Source organism: Ptychodera flava, chromosome 4 (genome assembly GCF_041260155.1).
Source record: "Ptychodera flava strain L36383 chromosome 4, AS_Pfla_20210202, whole genome shotgun sequence".
NCBI lineage: Eukaryota > Metazoa > Hemichordata > Enteropneusta > Ptychoderidae > Ptychodera > Ptychodera flava.
In genome coordinates this window covers 20,847,223-20,868,821 of record NC_091931.1, presented here as the reverse complement: position 1 = coordinate 20,868,821, position 21,599 = coordinate 20,847,223, and the positions used below count along the sequence as shown (strand labels likewise).

Sequence of the window (21,599 nt, the reverse complement as noted above, 5' to 3'; positions counted from 1 at the left end):
CGGACTGCATAAATAAATAGATTTTGCTCGCGCTTGAGTCAGAGGCCTTTACATGTCTGAGTTTCAGCTGTTTATAGATTTATAATCGTGTTGTTTCAAAAGCCGTATCGATTCCGCGCAAACCTGTTGTTGTATGCATCAGCATCGCTTGGCGTCCTAAAATTTACCTCTAGTCGAAGTGAAAGTGCCAGTTGTGTACGTGTGAATCGTACTACAAGTCGAACCGTTTTCTTACTCATATTTCGCTCGGCAGTTATGTATAATTTGTGATCGCTGTTTGCGTTGGCCGGATCCGTGCAAGGGACATTTTCCGAAGAGGGTGGACGAATTTTCTGTGAACGAGTAAGAGTACACTCTTTGTAATTTTCCGTGAAAGTGTTGTTTATAACAAGCTGTACGCTGTAATTTATTGTGAGACGCTTTGAAGCTTCTGGACAGCCGACCCGGTGCAGTACGCCCCGGGAGTACGCCTTGGAATCCCAACCTGTGGCGTTGTGTTTTTCGGTGTAGAGCAAAGCCGCTTAATCGAATCGGTTCGTCTACGGTCTAGTCGGCGAAAACCAAAGTGGAGCATCTCGACTGCAGCTGTGTGACCTTGTGTATTAGGTGATCAATCATTCGTATCACTCATCCTGTCCGACGCTTAGTTTTGAGTTAATGAAAGATGGCTGCAACACCTATACCGATTAACGAAAACGATTTTAAGGAATTGAAAAGTCGCTGCCAGGTATGTGTAAAACTGTGAGACTATTGAACGCTGTTTCTTCAACAAACCATCGAGTATATACGATCTAATGAGATTGTCAGGTGTGTGTTGCTGTAAAACCAAGTTTTGACCTAGAACTTGTCCTTTTATCATTGCCACCCCATCATTTGGTTTCAATATTTAAAATTGATGTCGCAGGTTTTCATGCAACAAAATACACACACAAAAACCAAACCCACTATCACCTCACCTGAAACAATCCAGCAGTGACCACACTATTCTGTGCACCTCCTTTATAATTCTTCACTTTCAAAATGAGATATTGTTTACTACCACACAAACATAAGAAATTCAGACAGGTTTTAATGTATTTCCCATTTCTACAGATTGAAACAGGGAGGAAATAATTTATTGGAGAAGGTTCATTACCACATTGGTTATCCTGCTATAACACACGCTATTGTCGTACCACCAATACCATGAAACGAAGTATTTTATTCTAAATATAAACATGAATATTTTGCACGCATCGCGTTTACAAAACTACGTACCAGTAGATTTGTATGTACCTTTGATGCTGACAATTTTCGATCTCAGAAATTATGAGCGTGAAAAACACAATCGTGTTAATGTATTGTGAAGACAGACAATTTGTAAAGTGAACAATTACATGATACGGCATATGCACATCATGTGAGTGAAAACAAGTCAAGCCAAATATGGGGGAAGTCAACAGGATTGCCAGGTTATGTGTATTAACAGAGACTTGCTGCACTCGAGCACGTGTTCGTCTATGAGATCACTTATATGTACAAATATAGAGAAAGTATTACAATATTTATCAGTATGGTAAGAATTCTAGCAAAATATAATTTTCAATTTAAAATATGAAATTTGTTGCAGTGATGATGTGTTTTATTTGAATATTCAAATTCATAAATGTGTTGTTCTGTTCAGTATAACAAAAGGTAAATTTGTAATTAGTCGCTGACCATACATGCTTTGAAACGGGACATTTATATTTAGAACAAAAACTACCATCAGTCTTTACTTCTTCAACTTACAGATTTTTGATGCTTTTGAATTTGATCACGAAAGCGGTTTTGAAAATTTGTATGAACTTTTAATTAGACAAAGTAATTTGGTTGATAATGCATTCAAAAATGCATTCATTTTTTAATTTGCTGTATTCGTTTGGTTGTTTTTGTTTGAAAATGGTTTATCTTCTTTAATTCATTGAAGTTATCATAAAAACCCTTTTTTGAGTCTCAGTTTCTAAATTGTAATGAAGAAGCATAAGAAACAATCATAGAAACAAATAAACAAATAATAATAATAATAATAATATATATATATATATATATATATATATATATATATATATATATATATATATATATATATATATATATATATATATATATAATATATATATATATATATATATATATATAGTACCAAGTTCAGAGGTTGCCATAAAGCCATTATGGTGATAACTGGGAGGGCACATTGTATACATTTTGTGTATATATATATATATATATATATATATATATATATATATATATTATATATTATATATATATATACACACACCTATATATACACACATATATATATACCGGTATAACCGGGAGGGCACATTGTATACATTTTTGTGTATATATATATATATATATATATATATATATATATATATATATATATATATATATATATATATATATATATATATATATATATATATATATATATATATACACACACACACACACACATACACCTTCATACATACATGTTAAGCATATATACACACATACACAGGCGTGTGTCTGTAATTTTACAGTCATGTACTTATCCATGCACATTTACATTAATTTACCAGTACAGTTCTACACAAAGACAGACAAATCAATAAATCAATCATAGAGATCTATGTGAATGTACATGAATTTTGAAATCTCTTTATGCCGTCTGTGCTATACAATACAAAATCAAATATCACATTTAAAATTCATTGATGGCTTTCCTTTTTTCTTTTCCTACATTGATTACTGGATGCAGACTTCGAGGGCATAATACCACCTGTAATGTCAACACTTCAGTCATGTAAATTCATTTTGCTCTTTCTGTCTTTATTCACAGCTGATCTTTGAAGCTGACCCAGCCCAGGTAATGTATTCAATTCATACATTTTCATCATACCTGTCTTTAAAATTTCAAAATGACATTTAACGATTCATTTTATCTTCTTGACCTCCTCGCCAGTCAATAATTTAAATACATTTGTCTGTTCTTTTTTAAAACCTGAAATGTGTTGTTGTAACCGATATCAGACTGGTGTGTAGACTACTTAACCGATTTAATGTGCACTTTGTCAATATCAAATGTGCAGTTCAGCGCATATATAGTACATATTTAGCGTAAAATGTTGTTTTATCCGTACATTCTCAGACTTAACATTCCATAATGAACGCGAAATCAATTTTTGAAGCACATTAGTGTTGAAGGAATGGATGGTATTACTGATCAGTTATCATTAAATGAGAAAAACCACCACAGCTCTGCATAACTGATCCATAGAATGTTCCAAGTATTACTTTAATGGTTTCTAAACATATCATAATATTTACGCATGGCATGCATCACAGTAATGGAATTTACACTTGAGGTAGCCAGCATCTATAGCTACATCATACATACGCTGACATTCATACCCGTTATGTCGGTGTTTTTCTGAATATAAAGCAGTTCAATCGTATGAGTCCTTGAAATGAGATAATAGGTATGCATATTTTTTCCATCAAATATGACTAGTCTTGACTCCATAGACATATGTATAGTCCAAGCTTTAATGAGCAGGCCATGATTATATAACATTTCTTTCTCTTACTCAAACAACCAACAAATGAAAAACCCAACATTTGACCCTCATCACAAGGGATCTTTTGATAGATATTTTAATGTATAATTTTGATATCTATTTATTTACTCACCCTCACCAACACACAAGTATACAGATGCTTTTGTGGGAATTTAAATTTTCTTGTTGTTAAAGCAGAGCATAGACATAAATTACCTCAAATCCAGAAAAATACATAAAATACTATATTTATGCTTTAAGCATTCATGGCACTGACAAAAGACAAGAAGCTTCTACATGTTACTCTGTGCGTTTTTGACAGCTTTCAGTTATAAAGGTAATCAGTTGTTTTGCCCCAGGTAAGATGAAACAGAAACATCATCATCTGTTGAGTACTCTAAAAATAATAATCATGTCGATGATTACAAGGGAAGGACGTCATATGAGAAAAAATCTGGTTTGATTGTTGACAAAAATAAGCCAATAAAAAAACTGCTGTGTGAATTATGGAAATAAAAGCATAACTATCAGAAAATAAACAATTCTTCTTAGCAGCAGTAGTTGTTCATAATTTTCCATAACAAAATTGTCATTTTCTTGTCACTGGTAGGTCAAGCCTTATGAGCTGATATCAGCTGTAAAAGTAACAATAGTAATTTTAAGAGTAGAAAGTGGATCTTGGTATCTCTGTTATCAGTTGAAAGTTTGAATATTTTTCAGAGTGTATATTTTAAGTTTGAACTGGTCACTCAATCATACTAGTTATTTTTCATAAATAATGTAATTTGGAGGCCAGTGCCGAATTGATTAACACAAAATCTTTAATGAGCAAGTCATTGACCTGTAAGTTCAGAGTCGTATTAATGAATGTGGTGACATTTTCTCAGAGAATGGTGGATAAGGCATTGTACAAACATAGATGAGTGGCAGCTCTTATACCTGCAGGCAAATTAAGTCGTCAAGGCAACTGGAGAGAAGTCCATTTCAGGAGCACTGTATGCCCACTGTAGTCGGTGTTTTCAAACAAAGTGAATACAGCTCAGCGTGACTTGTGATCAGGCGCATCTGTGCCATCGTTACAATGAAATTTTCTGAATCGTGGCTTTGGGGAATGTAACGACAACTGCAGCCTGTCTGCTGACCCACTTTTATACATTAACTTATGTAATGGCGTTTAGTGAAGTACTCATCTCTGCCGACTTACAGCACTGTTTTGACAAAATCCATATTGCTCTTGATATTTTGTTTTTCAAAACCTTAATGGGGAGTTTGCAGATAAGGCCATTGTTTTATCATTGATATGCAAAAAGTAACTATTTGTCTGCAAATTTAAATAACATTTTAATAGAAATTGCTCATGCAAGAGCATTACGGGACACTTGCATCTAAAAAACGATGCACTTTTTTGGGCTTTTTGTAGTGACAAAAAATACAACTTAACCCTTTGAGCGCCAAAGTCAATTTTTGTCACCTTTAGGAAATATATTCCAGTCAATTTTTTTCAGATTTTTGTCGAAATTTTGATAACAAACTGTACTCAATCAAATGTGATGTCCATTTGGTCCAAAATTATCAAAAAATTACAGAAAAATTCATAAAAAATGGTAATAATGTTGCAGTAAAATTTTGGTGGGAACAATTACAGCAGTCAAAGGGTTAATGCTTATTGCGTGTCGACCAGTGTTACAATGAACACTTGACAGACATATCAACAGCTCTGAGTCAGATGGCACAACACTTGACAAAATTTGTCTAAATTTCGAGCAGCAATGTTCGCTTTCACAGCGCTAATTTGTTACAAACCTGCAACCACAATCTGATCAGCACATCATACTTGGGATTTTCGGGATATTCTATTACCCAACGCTTTGAAAAATGGAGATTTTAGAGCAAGTCAAGGAAGAACATTAAAAGCCTTGCTAAAGAACAATTATTATGTCCATGGTGTCTTGAACCAATCCCTGAGTATTAAGTGACATCACCATTCACCATTAACCTTACCATGTAATTCTTAAGTGCATTATCCACATCTTCAGTTCCGTGAAATGTACCTATAACTCAGTGTTAAAATCCGGAAATTACGTATTCCCAGCTGCAGATGTTCCAGTGCACCAGAGATACATACACAATCAATACCAGTGTGAAAACCTAGGTGGATGATCAGCAGGCTCTGAAATTATTGACTTTCACATAGCATTTTCCACATCGTGCTTTCCAGCAAATAATCAGGAAAAATGCATCCATCAGACCAGACAAAAATTCAGAAATTACATATGTCAATTTCTGCGAGTCACTTTCAACCGTAGTGATCTTTGCTATATTTCACTGATTACTCTCCAGGTGCGATGAAGACCATGCAGTACAATCATATAGTTCATGGAATTACATTAGAGTGTAACCATTCAGAATCTTGAAAAGAAAGGAAAGAAGCAACGTATTATAACCTTTCATTTTGTCTCAAAGTATCGCGCCGACTGGCATGCGACAAAGTCATGATTGATGTCTTCTTTAATGCGTTAGTTCCTATAGCGTGTGCAATGAATAAATGACAGCTGTGTCCGCCAACAGATGAGTCTGTATTGTACGACAGGCAAATTACCATGCTGATTTCTGTCTACAGAATTTTTGACTGTCATTTTATATTCAGGAAGTGATGGTTAAATTATGGAGTATAGAAAAAAGGTACATCATGCTGTGTTACCTGTGAGAGGCAATATTGTGGCAATCAGAAATTATTAAAGTTTAGCAGCGTTTTGACAAAAAAGGCAGAAGGCAATATATTTCACAGTTGTCGACAGAAACAAGCAAGTTTATATTCTGATTGAAGTCAGGATGTAAATGTCAAACTGAAGGTCATGATCAGGTTTCTAGCAATAGCTGTCAACCTAGAATTTTTTTGATGTATTTGAATATGTAATATTGGTAACTAGGGCTTATACAGTACTTGTCAGTTTTACATAGACAGTAGAGGTCGAGCACTGGGGCTGTTACCATGGTGATGACACAGGACAGCGCGTAATCATGAAAATAGTTATTTTGAAATCTATTGTCAAGCCCCAATGTCATACATTTGAAATTAGCCTGCATGACTGCTACTCAACAGCCACATGCTGCAGGGTTGATAAATGTGAAATAATTCCATGAGTGATAGTTTCTCTGAGTGACTCAGGTGGTTGTTGAGAGACAACAGGTTGCTTCCTTGCTTGTTTCTAAGGCTTAATAGACAAAAATACAAGCTTAATTTTAGTAACTATTTCATTGTAAGCCAATGTATGTTTCACATAGCCAAAGACATGCCAACTCAACAATGGGCTACCATGGCAATACCACTTTCCTCATATGATGCTATGTGAAACATACATACACAAGTATATATATATATATATATATATATATAATATATATATATATATATATATGTGGGTGATATGACTGTGGACATACATTGTTTGGTCGTTTGGTTTACTGTACAGATAGAACTTGCCGTCATTCAGATTAAATGTCATGTCCAAGAAGTTTGTTATTATATACACTCCTCGCTGCTGGCTTCCAGCACTAATGATTTCCTGAAATGCTTTTATGAAAGTCTTGACATAATATATAAATTACATAAATTTATAGATATTAAATTGCATACAGGGTGCAATAGGTTGTGCCATATTTTTTAATACATTTTGCAAAAATTGAAAAAATCCCTTGTTGAGGAAATAATACACCTAACACAGTGCCTTACAGGTGGAAGAATGTGTTGTCCTCTGATGAAAAGGTATTTCCTTGTACCATGGTATTATTTTCAGCAAGACTCAATACCATCTACATGTAAAACTACTGTTTCATCTCTTTCCAGTTTCAAACAGATGCGTCGCTGAGGAGATTTTTGAAAGCATTTCTGACAGTCAACGGAGCATTTACTGCAGTGCTAAAGTGTAATAAGTGGAGACGGGAATATGGTGTTGAGAATCTCACAGCAGAGACAGATGAGATAAAAAGTCACACAGCCATGGGTACTTGTAAGATATTACCCCACAGAGATATCGAAGGAAGGTCAGTCTTTTACATATAAAAATGTCTTACACTTTGATGTTACTGTTTTCTTGAATTGAAATTTTCCTCTTCTGAACCCAAAGTGAATTTTATCTTGAAAGTCCACTGTAATTTGCATAGAATAGGGCTGTTTGCTGATGATGTCTTTTTTTCTCATTAGTATGCAAAAATAAATATTTGTTCACAAATTTAGATCACTGTTTTGGAAATAACGCATGCAAGAATGACAAAAATACAACTGAATAGGAGACAATAAGCTTCATGATGAACACTAGAAAAGACATTAACAGCTCAAATATATGATATGAAGTAGCTGCCTCAACATGACGCATGCAACACTGACAAAATTTGTCTGGATTTCTGGCAGCAGTGTCCGATGTCACTGCATGCACCTGTAGTTAGTAACAAATTTGCAACTGCGAACAGCCGCACTGTCGTAACCTACTACAATGCTGTTCGAGGGAATGTTTTATTTACCAGAGGAAATTCCTATATTCACTTGATTGTGTCAGCAATTGTGTTATCATAATATCAGTCAGTAGATCTATTACATTCATTGTCCCAATGATTTACTAATATATGGATGTGCCGTTTCCCTGCAAAGTAATTGGATATTTATGGATGAGAGTATCTCTGGAATGAGAATAAAATCATAGAACCATGTCCATGTAGTCTACAGTGTAGCTTTCCGTCCGAAGGCAGTTTATTATTGGAACTATGAGAGCCTTGCTCATCATGGTAAACTTGTAACGCTACACTGAAATGCATGTCACGCATCAATTATGGAGTTTCATCGTCTAATAAAACTAAAAAGGCAGTGGAAATTATTTTACCTTACCAATGAACACCAGACTTATTCTTTGCCCTTCTCTTTGCATGCCCTTTGCTTTTAACTAATTTCCTCCTTATTAAGGTCAGTTGTGCAATGAAAAACAAAGTTGCATTAAATTTGGTGGTGAAAAGTTAAAATTAGCATTGTTGTTGTACAGGATATTAATGTCTTTATATTTAATGCATTGACAATAGATGAAAATACTTTTTTCAAATAAACGAAAGTTCGAATGATCAAAAAAGTAAATTTTCTAAATGTAAATTTTCAAATATGCTATAAAAATGAAAACTAGTAATGGTTGGCATAGCAGCCGTCTGCCTGTTTACTTTCCTTGACCTTTATATGACAGACTCACAAGGGAGTCATGAAATTTGTACATTCACATTTGCATTTTATTCAAAATGCTGTATCAAGTTGCAGAAATCTAATCGAGAAATTAGATATTTTTGAAACGTTGAATTGAAGGAAAACAATGACTGGAAAACATCTGTCTGCCAGACCAATTTATTTTCTCTACTTTTGCCGTGATGGATATGCAATAGAAACAAACATTTTACAGAAAATACAGGGTGCTGCCGTGAAAGCACATGCATTGAGCGTTAGCCCAAACCACAGACAGGCAATACATGTCCCAGAATGCTAGCCGTTAAATATTCCATTCCACATGGAGCCCACAACAGCTGTCTTCATCACAAAGTTATTTGTACCAGTCAAGTCATATAAAACCAATGGCATGTGTGTGCATAAAAAGCACAATGCCACACGTCACACCGTTATGCTGTGTATAAATGCATATCATAACATTACTATTTCACAATTTAGCAGTTCAGAGACCTGGTATTATGATAATTTAGATTTTAATATGATATTTATATAGTGCAGCATAGATACAAGCATGATTTATATATTCTTTGTGGACTGTGGGCCTTACTCAGTACTGCACTGTTTAACTAGCAGGGAAAATAGAAATGTCAAAATGTTGCCATTATTAATCTTATACCCATGCTGCTAAAATTATGTTGTTATTGCTATGAATTTAGAAAATGTATGATGGCATTTGTCATATTTTTCTATATTGTTTCAAACAATTAATATACTTTGCATTCTGGAAGTATTTGATAATCTCCTGACAGAAGCTATGTCCTGTATTGAAAGTAGAATAACTAACTAAACATAGCCTTCGTTTTGTTTGTCAAAATCATTGAATTGCTTTGTGTGTGTTTGAAATATGGCCATCAGAAATCACTATTTGTAATAAATTCAAACATTTTCCGGCTCAGTATTGACATTCCCACTGCTAAAGCTGTAGGTGTTTCATGACTGAAATTTCCGGAATAAATTCGACCCAAAGCAGTACACACAGTCTGTTCAAATTTATAGCACTGCCAGGAAATTTGAAATTATGATCATTCAGTGCGTTTGAAGTAAGTAGATAGTGTCATATCCTCATGCATGAATAGAAATTAAAATTACTTTCTAGTAGATATTTAAATATGGTGGGACACCTGTGAAAAGGTTGGTTAGAATTGATTAAACACCTCACCGGTATGTACAGGAGGTGAGTGTTACAGAAAAAATTGAAATAAAAATGATTCAAAATATACAATCAGGGGTCAGATCATCATATACATGTGAAATATACTTCTGGGCAATGAGCTGTATGTCAATGCGAAATTTCAACGGTTGTTGATAGGTCCGGTAATTGCTCAATTATCTCCCGTGTGTGCATCCCAGACTCAAAGCCCTCTCATCAAACATTCACATCAAACATGGAAAATCCATCAAAGTGCTTTACGTGTTGGCAGCCATGCATGATGATGGGACAGTGTGTAGCCATGGTGACGGGAGACAGGATGCGTGAATAGTCAGTTTCCTCACGTGATGAAGATGTGATGCAATGAGAAGTGATCAGATATTCAACAGTTTAGGAAATTGAGCTTTCTATATTTCTGAGTCAAAACTGTGAAGGAACAAGAATTATGATTATGTTATCTATGATGGAGATAATGATAATGATGAGAAGAATATTATTAATGACAATTCTGTGATGTTAATGAAAGCAATTATTTTGGTTGGTGCATCGATACAAATTGTATATTAGATAATAGCTGAAGCTGAATATTGTAATACCAACTGAATGTTGTAATACACACTGAGTATTGTAATATGAACTGAATATTGTAATACAAACTGAATATTGTAATACAAAGTGAATATTATAATACAAACTGAGTACAGTATAAAAATGAAAGCAAATACAGTAGTTAAAATAATGAAAGCATCATTGAAAATTCATAAAAATTATGTATTGCAATAGTTGAAAATGAATATTGTAATGTCATTAGTTTCAAATATGTGATTTTTAAAATAGTAGTACTTGTTATCTGTTTCTGTATTTCCTTTCAGAACAAAAAAGTATGGATTTTTTGCCTAAAGTTCTGTCCAAATTGTTTTTTTCTGTACATATCATATCTGCTTGATATTCATCTTCATGGAGATGAAGTACAGTGCTACGGATTTAGGAATTAATTTGTCACTATATGTCCTTGAAATCTCTAATAGATGAGAGAGATTATCCTTTGAAAAATATGCATGTAAAAATATTACACTATACTCTTGAATATGTCAAGTACTGATCATAGAAAGAAGTGCAATGCCTCGGTTCAAGAAATCCTATTTGGCACTTGATATAAATCTATGTACATATAAATGATGATGGAGAGTATTCAGTGAATCACATTTCCTGAAATAGAAGTCGTTAAATGAAAAGAGTATTGAGCAGAATTTGATTTCACAGAACATATGTTAGTCTGCAAATTTATCAAATTTAAAGTGGCACTCCCACTTGGTAACATTTTTGAAACACATTTTTTTAATGCCAACGGTCGATATTTGACATGGCCACTGAGCGCGGATCACGAGATATCGATAAAAACATCACAGTCCTCAAAAAAGTAAAAGTTTGATTCCAGTGGCCCACCTAAATTCAGCTTCCGAACATCGAACATACAGCACTGGGGCAATTGTCAACTAAGCTATGGAGTATGAGTCTACGCAAACGCTGCTGTATGCCATCGCGTCGGTGATCAGTCATGCCCCGTGGTGGAAAGCCGAGTCTTACTGACTCAGAGAAAAAATGGAAAACAAAGTTTGCTGATTCCACCAGAATTCGCATAGGTGACTAGCACAGATACGTGCTGTTGATACATAGCGGCCGCAGCCTGGCCGGTATGCACGCATTCCACGCGGCGGCCACTTTGTATCGAACCATGCATAACTGTGTGGCAGACGACGAAATGTAGTCATCAGGGGCGGCTAATATTTTACACGTAAAAACTGATATTTATGTGGTATTGGTTTAAAATATAATAGAACTGACTGAGAATAATGAAAACGACAAAAACTAGGGAGAAATTTTAAAAAAAACTTAGCTGAAATGAAGGCATAATGCTGTATATAAAGTCTTCGCAGTAGGAAGTAAAATTGCGTCGTTCAAACTTATTATGGACTCCTTAGAATATCGTTAATCAGCACAACAACAAACCTTCGGGGGATTCTGGTCATAATCAGAAATGATCGTAAAACTTCGGGATGTGAAAAATATGCTTGGGAAATGACATGTTTTTATCAATATCTCGCGATCTGCGCGGTCGCAACGCCAAATACCAACTGTTGGCATTAAAAAATGTGTTTTAAAAATGTTACCAAGTAGGAGTGCCTCTTTAAGATTTGACGAGAAATATTACGTAAAAATACACACAAACAAATAAAATATTACCTAAGTAAATAAATGAATAAATAAATAGATAAATAAATTGATTCCTGTCCATTCTTCCTCAATTCCATAAACTCTCTAGATTATAAATTCTGTAGAATTACAGTACGGAACATTTCCCAAAACTACATATGCTAGTGTGACTCGACGAGCATTTTTTTCTGTAAATTTATCCTTGAATGAGAAAATGAGAGTGATAGTGTATCTCTGAAGAGGTCAACAGTTCGTCCTGGCCATATGGGTTTTTTTCTCAAATAGCCTTGGCATACAACTTTCAGTCATTACAGATGTGCATGGGATGTATCACACAAAGGGTACAACCAAATCCTGTACATTTTGTTGTAAAAAATCTAGCATATTATCAAGAAACAATTTGTATGTGACGGTTTTCAAACCAAAACCATATTGTGGTGTTTTGTGCAGATTAATGTTTGGATAGCACAAACGTGCGCCAATTTTATGGTTAGTTGTCTATTAAATATATGGTGCTGTAGATTGCAAAACCAATTTACATTTGATTATAGTAATTGAAAAATCTTCTTTATGTGTCCATACCAGAAATTATCAATCAAGGTTAAATTTGTAAAAAATGTCATTGAAATACAATGAAATGAACTGTTACTAAAAAGTGAGACCAGATGTGACATACAGCAAACATTCAGTTTTATTTGATAATCTGGTTTAATGGTATGTTAGCAATAATATCTATACATGTGAGCCATTGAAAATATATATGGCAAGTATATTGTGCACCATATCATACTAGGTTGTTCAGGACACCACTGCTGTTTATTTGTACGATAGGAACTTGCTTCTTTCTACAGGTTTTTGAATGAACAATTCTTGAAATATGAAATACATTTGTTTATTGCTGGTATATAAATTTCATACTGCCTTACCTACTCAGTGCAATATAAGGCGTGACCATGATAGAGCCTCTCGCCATTTCCTAATATCCTTCAAATTCAAATTTAAATAATCATATCATGAGAAAAGCCCAGTGGTATTCTATGTTTTGTTTTTTGTAGTGATTTTTTTCTCCCCTTGTCTGGAATTCTAGGGAATTTTTAGCTTAAGAGACATGTGATATTTCAACATTGGATTTAGCAGAAATTTTGCTAAGTGTAATCTGAATGGCTTCCATTTACATACCTGTAGAGTGGGGGTAACTTCACTGTGGCGGCCATATGTTGCATTGAATCCACTTTTATTTCAAACTAATCCCCCATCTACCATTCTCAATTTCTATCATGCAGACCCATCATTCTAATCACGGCTAAATTACACAACGCGTACGAGAGAGATATAGAAGCCCTGACTAAGTATACAGTCTATTTACTGGTAAGTTTGATTTCTTCTGACAGGAATTCCTTTTAAGTAAGGGTTGGTGCCCTCCATTTTCTCATCAGCTGTAAGTGATATTTGCGTCTCAACTATTGTAAGCCACGATATGGAACAACATGAGACGTAAATGTACGGTTTACTACAGGTCGTTTATGAACATGTTGTGACTTATTGCTGAGGTCAAAGGTGAATTGTCATGCCTATCAGAATTGCAAGTGTGGATTTTTGTAGAACTGGTAACAAATGCCACTGTTGGAAAACTGAACAGTTCCAAAGACTGTCTTACACGGTTTCAGATGCGCACTGTTTTAGCATTTTAATTTATACACTCAACATTGTTTGACAATTTGTGACAAACTTTGTAAAAAATTTAAATCAAAATATAATAGAACTGATATTTAAGCAATAACCCCCGCCGCAGGAGGGTATACACGAGATTTTGGTACAATGCGCGACATATAGCACGAGCCGATAGGCGAGTGCTATATGGAGCGAATTGTACCAAAATCGAGTGTATACCCGACTGCGAAGGGGGTTATTGCTATTATATTATATCAACTTGCGTGTATTTGTTGTCTTACTTGGGTATTTTCATCACTCTAAGCGCCAAATGCAGAAAACGGACGTCTGAGAGATCGAACGTCGGAAATTCTGCGCCCGAGACCGAGCATTTTTATAAGTTGGGATCCGTACAGGCACACAGTATCCTACGATAAATACGCATTACGTCCATCGGCATTGCATTTTATTCGCATGCAACACGAACGATACTTGTCAAAAAATACCTGCTGCACTCACACAGAAAATGGGTCAAGAGTTCAAATCACGGTCCCTCCACAAAGTCAAAAGAAAAAAATAACAATTTTTTTCATAAATTTACATAAGAACAATAGTCTGGCTTTTTTGGCATACTAAAAATAGATTTGTCTCATTCTGTACCGCATACCGTCACGACAATTTCAGTGGTGGCACAGTGAAGTTACAGGATCTATTTTTGATGGATAATTTGGACGTTAATTGTACCAGAAAACAAGCAGTTTTAAAATAATCCAGACTTGCGATGACTGCAACTGTGATGAACAGTTGTGCAGATTCTGAGTGTGTTGCCCGATGCAGGGAGAGCTGGACGCTGACACTGCTCGTTGCATTTGATGTCAAATATCGTCGCAGTCGCCAGGAGTCATCCCATTGTTATTTTGAACTTCTTGGTCTACATCGTCAGGACATCCTGATCTGTTATAGCCCAAACTTTGGTAAATAATATCTGACATACCGTTACTGTGAGGAAGTGTCAATTTATTTGTGTATGAACGAATACTATCTACATTTTAAAGAGCGGTACGAGGATATATCGCGTCTCGACTCCCGCAAAGTGCACGGTGCGCTGTCGCCCTAATATTTGTGTACATCATACCCCAAACGTGCTGCTTCAGAGATGTCTTTCATCATCGATCCCAACTATTAACACCAAGGGGTGAGTTACAGACCCACACTTTATCTGTGTATCGAAATTCGGTCTTCGGTCACCGTCTTTCTCGAGGGTCTGTGGTTTAGGTAGGTACGTTCAAATGCACCGACCGGGCAAGTTTCGAAATGCTGGTTTAGGGGCCCGTTTTAGCACTGCTACCAGTGCTAAAACAGTATTTAGCATCGGTGGAATGAGCTCTCGTCCAATCAGAATGGCGCATGATAGCATGATATAATATAATTGTATATTAGGCATTTCTGAATCATTTTCGGTATATCATTGTGTAATAATGTTTGATTCCAATACTTTGTTGTACATGATATGTCAAAATATGACGATGAACGACTAGCTTAACAAGAAAACAGATTGATGAGAAATAAAAGTTTCAGATTTAACAAGGCCTGAAATAAAATCAGCCAAAACTCTAGTATTTAACTTCCTGTCAAATAATGTCTGCGTGAGGCAGGTGTTTGGATAAATAGTTTATGCATATAGTGAATATGAATGGCAAGCAATTGGAGGAACCCGTAGTGTGCTAGATATTATTGTTGATATAGAGCTACAATCTAGGCCATTAGGTTCAGAAACACAGATTATTTAAACATAAAAATACAATCCCATATTATATATATATTTAGTAGAAAAGATTGATAATTTCATATCATAAATCTAAGGCATTTGGTCAAGTTTTGTCCATTTTGAAACAAGTTCAATACAGCCATTAACAGAACACAACATTGTAATTTCATTTGCAGGAAACGGCGTCTAAGAAGTGCAATGAAGATGTAATCGACAACTTGTGTGTTATATTTGACTTGAAGGAGTTTGGCATGGGTAATATGGACTATCAGTTTGTCAAGAACCTGATCTGGTTGCTAACCAAGTACTACCCTGAACGTCTAGGAGTATGCCTCATTATAAATGCCCCCATGATGTTCTGGGGGTGTTGGCAGGTTATACGACCATGGTATGTCCACCCTCCTCCCCAGTCAATTATTTTTACCCTCGCCTTACTTCACACATTTCATTCTCAACATCAGTCATGGAGCTGAATGCATTTGCCCCAGTGCATCTGTGCAAAATTGGACTCAGGTACTATGTACCCTATCTAGGCCTGGTATCTAAGCCATATTTGGTAAAAGGGTTTGAAAATTGTGATTCTGTCTGTTCTTTTTGTATTTAATCCTCAAATCCAATACTCCGCTCATTATTAGTCTAAAATTTTTAATGTCACGATCGTCATGGTTTTTGTTTCTTCGATCTGTAAAAGTGATCAGGACATTTGTTCCCGCAGACTATTGGACTTATCTTGCAAGCAGATTGTGAGCTACTGTTTTGTCGACCTTTTGTCTGTACATGCACATCTTGTAAAAATTTCAGCAATTGCAAAATAGGGCACTGGTATGTATGAATCACTGAACACTGTTCAAGTATCGATTCTTTTTATAAGTCCATTAGGATGGGAATTGAGTGAAACAAAAATTTTCCTGGCATGACAAAATAAAAAAATAAGTAAAAATCAAACACAAAAATAATAGTAATCTCATTTGGTCTGTACAGGTTACATGATTACACCGCCAGTAAAGTGGTTTTTGTCAATGATCACCAACAACTATCTCAGTATCTGTGCCCTGACATCCTGCCTGTTACCGTGGAAACTCAGCAGTTGGAACAGCAGCCAGGCGTTCAACAGTTGTGAAGAGGCAGCATCATAAGGGGCCATTCATTTTATCAGGGACTTTGCAATGATTCGTAAATCAAGTCAGGTGACCACTGGCATCCCTAACTGTGCTGTAAACTTCAAAAAATGAGTGTTTTTTTGAACATGTTTTCTCCCAGTATGCAATGGCAGTGGTTTACTGTATGACTGATTTCTGAATCTTAATTCCTTGACATATCACTTCAGAATTTTTCATTTTATCGCTGTTTTATGTATGTATATCTCTGTGTGATATACTTTAGGGCTGGCATATGTGATAGGACTGGACCAGCAATATTTCATCAACCCCTTTATTCTACTTCTCTAGGTCAATGAATGCAAACTGAATTGCACAATAATCAATACAGTGATACCAAACCATTGTGTATGTATTTTAATAACTTCACATCAGTCGAAGTGACATCTGAAGTTGGTTTGCCCATAGTTTATGCACCCCTACTCCTTTAACTTGTTCATCCCTAATTCCCTGTATACAGGTCTAACATCACCATTCATAACAATGGGTTTGGGCCAAACCATGGTGGTGAAAGGGTTAAGGTAGAATGCGCCTCAGGTAAAGACATTTGGACTCTCAAATTTTGCCGATACTTTTCTGGTCCACCACTTTGGGGGGCTCAATTAAAGCTTTTTGAGTTAGAAAAATTTTGACTGTCTTTGTATTTTTAAAAATGCATTTTCCCCCAGTGAGTTAACACAGGGATGGCGGCCATTTTGAATTTCAAATATCAGTAAATCTTAGGTAATTTGTTTCTCTAGTTCCAAAATTTACATAGTGACCCCCTGATTTATATTTTTGATTTGGTAAGAGAATTGTTGAAAGTTTCATTGAGGAAAGTTTGAGCAAAAGTTAAAGTCTTTCACTTTCAAGGCGCATACTACCTTAAGCCTTCAACCCCTTTACTGTACAAATTAGGTCCCTACTCTCTATTGGAAAGAGGGAGTTTGGGCCAAACCATTGTGGCCAAAGGGTAATAACTAGGTTCTTGTTCCTTCATAGAGCACCCATCCTGCAGATCATATTCTTGTTGCAAAAACACACAATTAGGAACCTGTTGGACATTTGTAGGCAGTGAAAATTTGACATGATGGATGATACTTAGATTTCTCCATGGTATTTTAAATTTAGAAAACAAAGTTTTATGCATGTTGCTATTTTGGGTGATTTGAAAACATTGTCATGGTACCATTTATGAATATTTAATAAGGCTTACACGCAGGACTAGGAATACAAGAGCTTTCTAGGTATTTTTGGAAAAAAGTCATATCGTAGCAAATCTCTGTTATAATGAAACATCAAAACATGCACTTGTCACATGCTAGAGTGTATTGTACATATGTCTTGATTTTATCCCAACACGAATTGGTTGTGAATTTGGATCAACTCTTTTTTTCAGGGATGCTATAATATTCTTATATTCCAGCAAAAATGGCTAATTTAGGGTAGCTCTTCAGAAAGAAGCACTGTGCTTTAGTAAATGTTCCTGTGCTGAGGTACGGATTCAGTTTCAACATGCTCAACACGTTCTCACTGTTCAACATGCTTGACACATTCAAACTGCACGCCTCTGTATCAAGGGATACAATATTGACCTTTGAGTATGTTGCATTTGACCACTTTGTGATACTAGTGGGATGGAAGACATGGCCAAATATCTCAGATTGAGGCATTGACACTCTAAAAGTTCATTGTCAAATGCAAACTGTATTGATAGGTTTGTAAATGGCATCAATATCATTTCATTTAGGCTCTGAAGACAAAAATCCCTTCACCTGATGACCTTGCAGTTGCATGTTGGGTAAATGCTCTTTGACCTTTTGGTAATACATTGCCCTTGTGAATGGTTAGAAAACATTTTTCCAAATGTCAGTAATTAATGTGGATGGAAAGGCTTCTGCAGTGAAAGAAAGAAACTACAGTAATTCTTTGATCCTCAAAGAAGTGGATGAGTTAAATTAGCCAATGAAAAGAAATACGATCATTAAAATTTTGATGAACTTTGCTGGGCTTACATTGTTTCAAAATGAAAACTTGATTTTTGCTGCTTTCACAGTTCTGTCAGTATTTAATCATTTCTACAGTCAGTACTTTTAGAAAAAATCAGATTAATTTTGCAGTAATGTACGTATAATCGAAAAAAGTATGCTGTCCTTCTTTTTGAATGCATGAATGTAGTGTCAGTATTGGTGTGTATAAATTGTAAAATCCAAGGTATTTATGAATGAATTTTTGAAAGGAAATTGTTACAGATTTTTAATTACACAGTTTAATTAGAAATTTTGATGAAAATGATCGGGTAGTTACCTTCAAGATCGCATAATTCTCCTTCATTTGCATCAATTCATCAGTGGATTTTCACCATGGACAGAAAAAAATGATATCTTGCATTATCAAGTATGGACAGTAGAGCCAGCCTGACCTCATTTTAATGATATCTTGTGTGCCATTTTTATGCTTCTGTGAACTTGTAACTGAGTAACTTGTAACTCACTGCAACTTAGCAGCAGAATTATGCTGTTGTGGCCGTTTTTCATTCTTTAACAGTGTGAATTTTACTCTTTTTATCATTGAACAGTGCCACTTAGTTTTTATATTTTACAGAAAAATTCAAAACATTCTTTCATGTATGTTCATGCAAATTTAGCTTTTTGAACAGTTTATTTTCATGAAGAGGGACATGCACCAGTATCATCAGTATGTGGTGAATAAGGGTGAAAAAATAACCCCAGATTTCAGACTACCATGAATGTAAGGCGTGCAGCGCTAAAGTTACAGAATCGGTTTAAGATAGTATGGCTGGTGCTACTTTTAATATAACAATGCAATTTGATCAACAGTGGCATCGTCAATGCTACTTTAAAGTATCACTGCATATCCAATTTCCAATCATGAAATGTGAAATTTTTTGCCGTATTATTGTCATGTTACCGTAATCCTCGACCACACTCCTCAGATAAGAAAAAAAATCGTGTATTATTTATTCTCATTTCATAATCACATCTGTAATGCCAGAAGAGCAAATAAAAAGTTACGCAATGAAATTTTATATTCATATTTTAGTGCTCTTGGCAAAACCGATGCATTCTGTTTTAGTCCTTAAGTAAACAATTAGATCATCATTCTATTTACATGAATATTTAACTGCCGTAATAGAAGCCTGCCATTGACTAATATCACTTGAAAGTTGAAACTAGCATTTGTCACAAGTTCTCAGATACAGGTCGTGAGTCACATAGTAACCAAAAGTCAGCAGAAAAATTTCATTTGCCCTGTCTGAGTGTTTCTGCCAATGGTAATTTTTCTGACCCAGACAATGTAAACAGAAGTAGTGGATGCATGATGATGTATGGCAAAACCAGTGTCACTGATGACTCTCAGACACCATGGTTACTATTTGTCAAAGATGTTTGAAATATGCGCACTGATTACATTCCAATCATTGAAATACACATCAAGGGAAATGTAATACATTAATGTATGTTGAAGTATGCATAAGGGGGGCTACAATAAGACTTGTACACTTTCTGCATAACGTGTGTTAAAATGCCTGTAAGCATATTAGCTCTGAACTTGACTTATGCTTGTATCACCAAGAACTGCCTAAGCAACGAACAACAGCTGAGAACGTTCTATCAACTTGGATCGGATCGTAATACTGCCACAAAATTTCCACAAAAGTCTTTCAACAGAATGATAAATTGATGAAGTATGCAGAAATGTATATGTATTGTCTCTTCAGTTGCTAGTTGTATGTATATGTATATGTGCCATAATACAGATGTGCATAATGACACACACATGTATGTATGCACAGCCCCATCACAGTGCAAGCTGTTTGAATATTTGAATATAGTTGTGCTAGTATTAAGAACATTATGTATATGTATTATGAAACTATCATGAAGAGTAAAGTTATTATGCAATGTATGAGAAATTTGTGTTGTTGTTTCCTCAGTGTGTATAATGTGTGGGTCGCACTCTATTATCAATTGATTGATTGATCGATTGATTGATTGACTGTTGGATTAAAGACACAACACAGGTACACAAGGAAGCTCACGGTGACATCATTCATTTGACAACTCACGCAGGCACGCAGGTACTAGAAAATGCTGTGTGAAGCTCTTGTTACAGAACAATGTCCCAGTTTGAGAATCAGCACAACCTGGTATGGGGTAGTGTGTCTCACTATGGTTATACATTGCATTGTTTTGTCCCGGGGAAAACACTGAAAATTAACACACTGCAAGAGTAAAACAATGCCGGGAATATATGGCAACCTATCCAGACTTCAATTAAATAGGTCATTACAAAGACACACATAGGTGTTTATTTTAAATTTCTTTTGCTCTTAGACAATAAGGAACAGGTAAATATTACGAGTATGCATGTTCAAAGCTGGTGTTAGAGTTAATTTCCTCTTTAAACAGTTCAACCCTAATTCCCTGTAAACAGGTCCAAACTCACCATTGATTAAACTATGGCGTTGGGCAAAACCATGGTGGTGAAGGCGTTAAAGAGACAACCTCAGGTAGGGGTAGCCATATTTATTTCCTGTTTGATCAGAACAAAGTTCAATGAGAAGAAAAAATCATGTGGTTTTAATTGTAAAACCACATTTTAATATTAAATAAATATATATTTGATATTATAAAGAAAGGTTGAAAGAAGCAGGCTTAAAAGTTGTTCGAATGACAAATGATTGCAACAGTTCATGGCGTGTAATTCCGCTATAAATATGCAGTTTACAAATAACATTGCCAAAAAAGAAAAGAGAACATATGCAAACATTTTTATCTATTACAACTTCCAATTTACTTGGGGTTCATCTAGCCTCTTTGCACCAAAG

The 21,599-nt window shown here is 35.3% G+C and overlaps 1 protein-coding gene across 1 annotated transcript; it reads left to right on the top strand.

Moving 5' to 3' along the window:
- The first annotated feature begins 14 nt into the window (after positions 1 to 14).
- On the top strand, positions 15 to 20,677 carry LOC139131155 (uncharacterized). Its single transcript, XM_070697124.1, has 6 exons — positions 15 to 727; positions 2,852 to 2,878; positions 7,417 to 7,613; positions 13,477 to 13,561; positions 15,788 to 15,999; positions 16,593 to 20,677. Exons 1-6 carry the CDS (start codon positions 665 to 667, stop codon positions 16,729 to 16,731), a joined length of 723 nt encoding a protein of 240 aa, XP_070553225.1. The 5' UTR covers positions 15 to 664; the 3' UTR covers positions 16,732 to 20,677.
- The last annotated feature ends 922 nt before the right edge of the window (positions 20,678 to 21,599 follow it).

Coding starts and splice junctions, on each gene's coding strand:
- LOC139131155 (XM_070697124.1), top strand. CDS start 665: ATGGCTGCAACACCTATACCGATTAACGAAAACGATTTTAAGGAATTG. Junction 728..2,851: donor AATTGAAAAGTCGCTGCCAG/GTATGTGTAAAA, acceptor CTTTATTCACAG/CTGATCTTTGAAGCTGACCC. Junction 7,614..13,476: donor CACAGAGATATCGAAGGAAG/GTCAGTCTTTTA, acceptor TCTATCATGCAG/ACCCATCATTCTAATCACGG.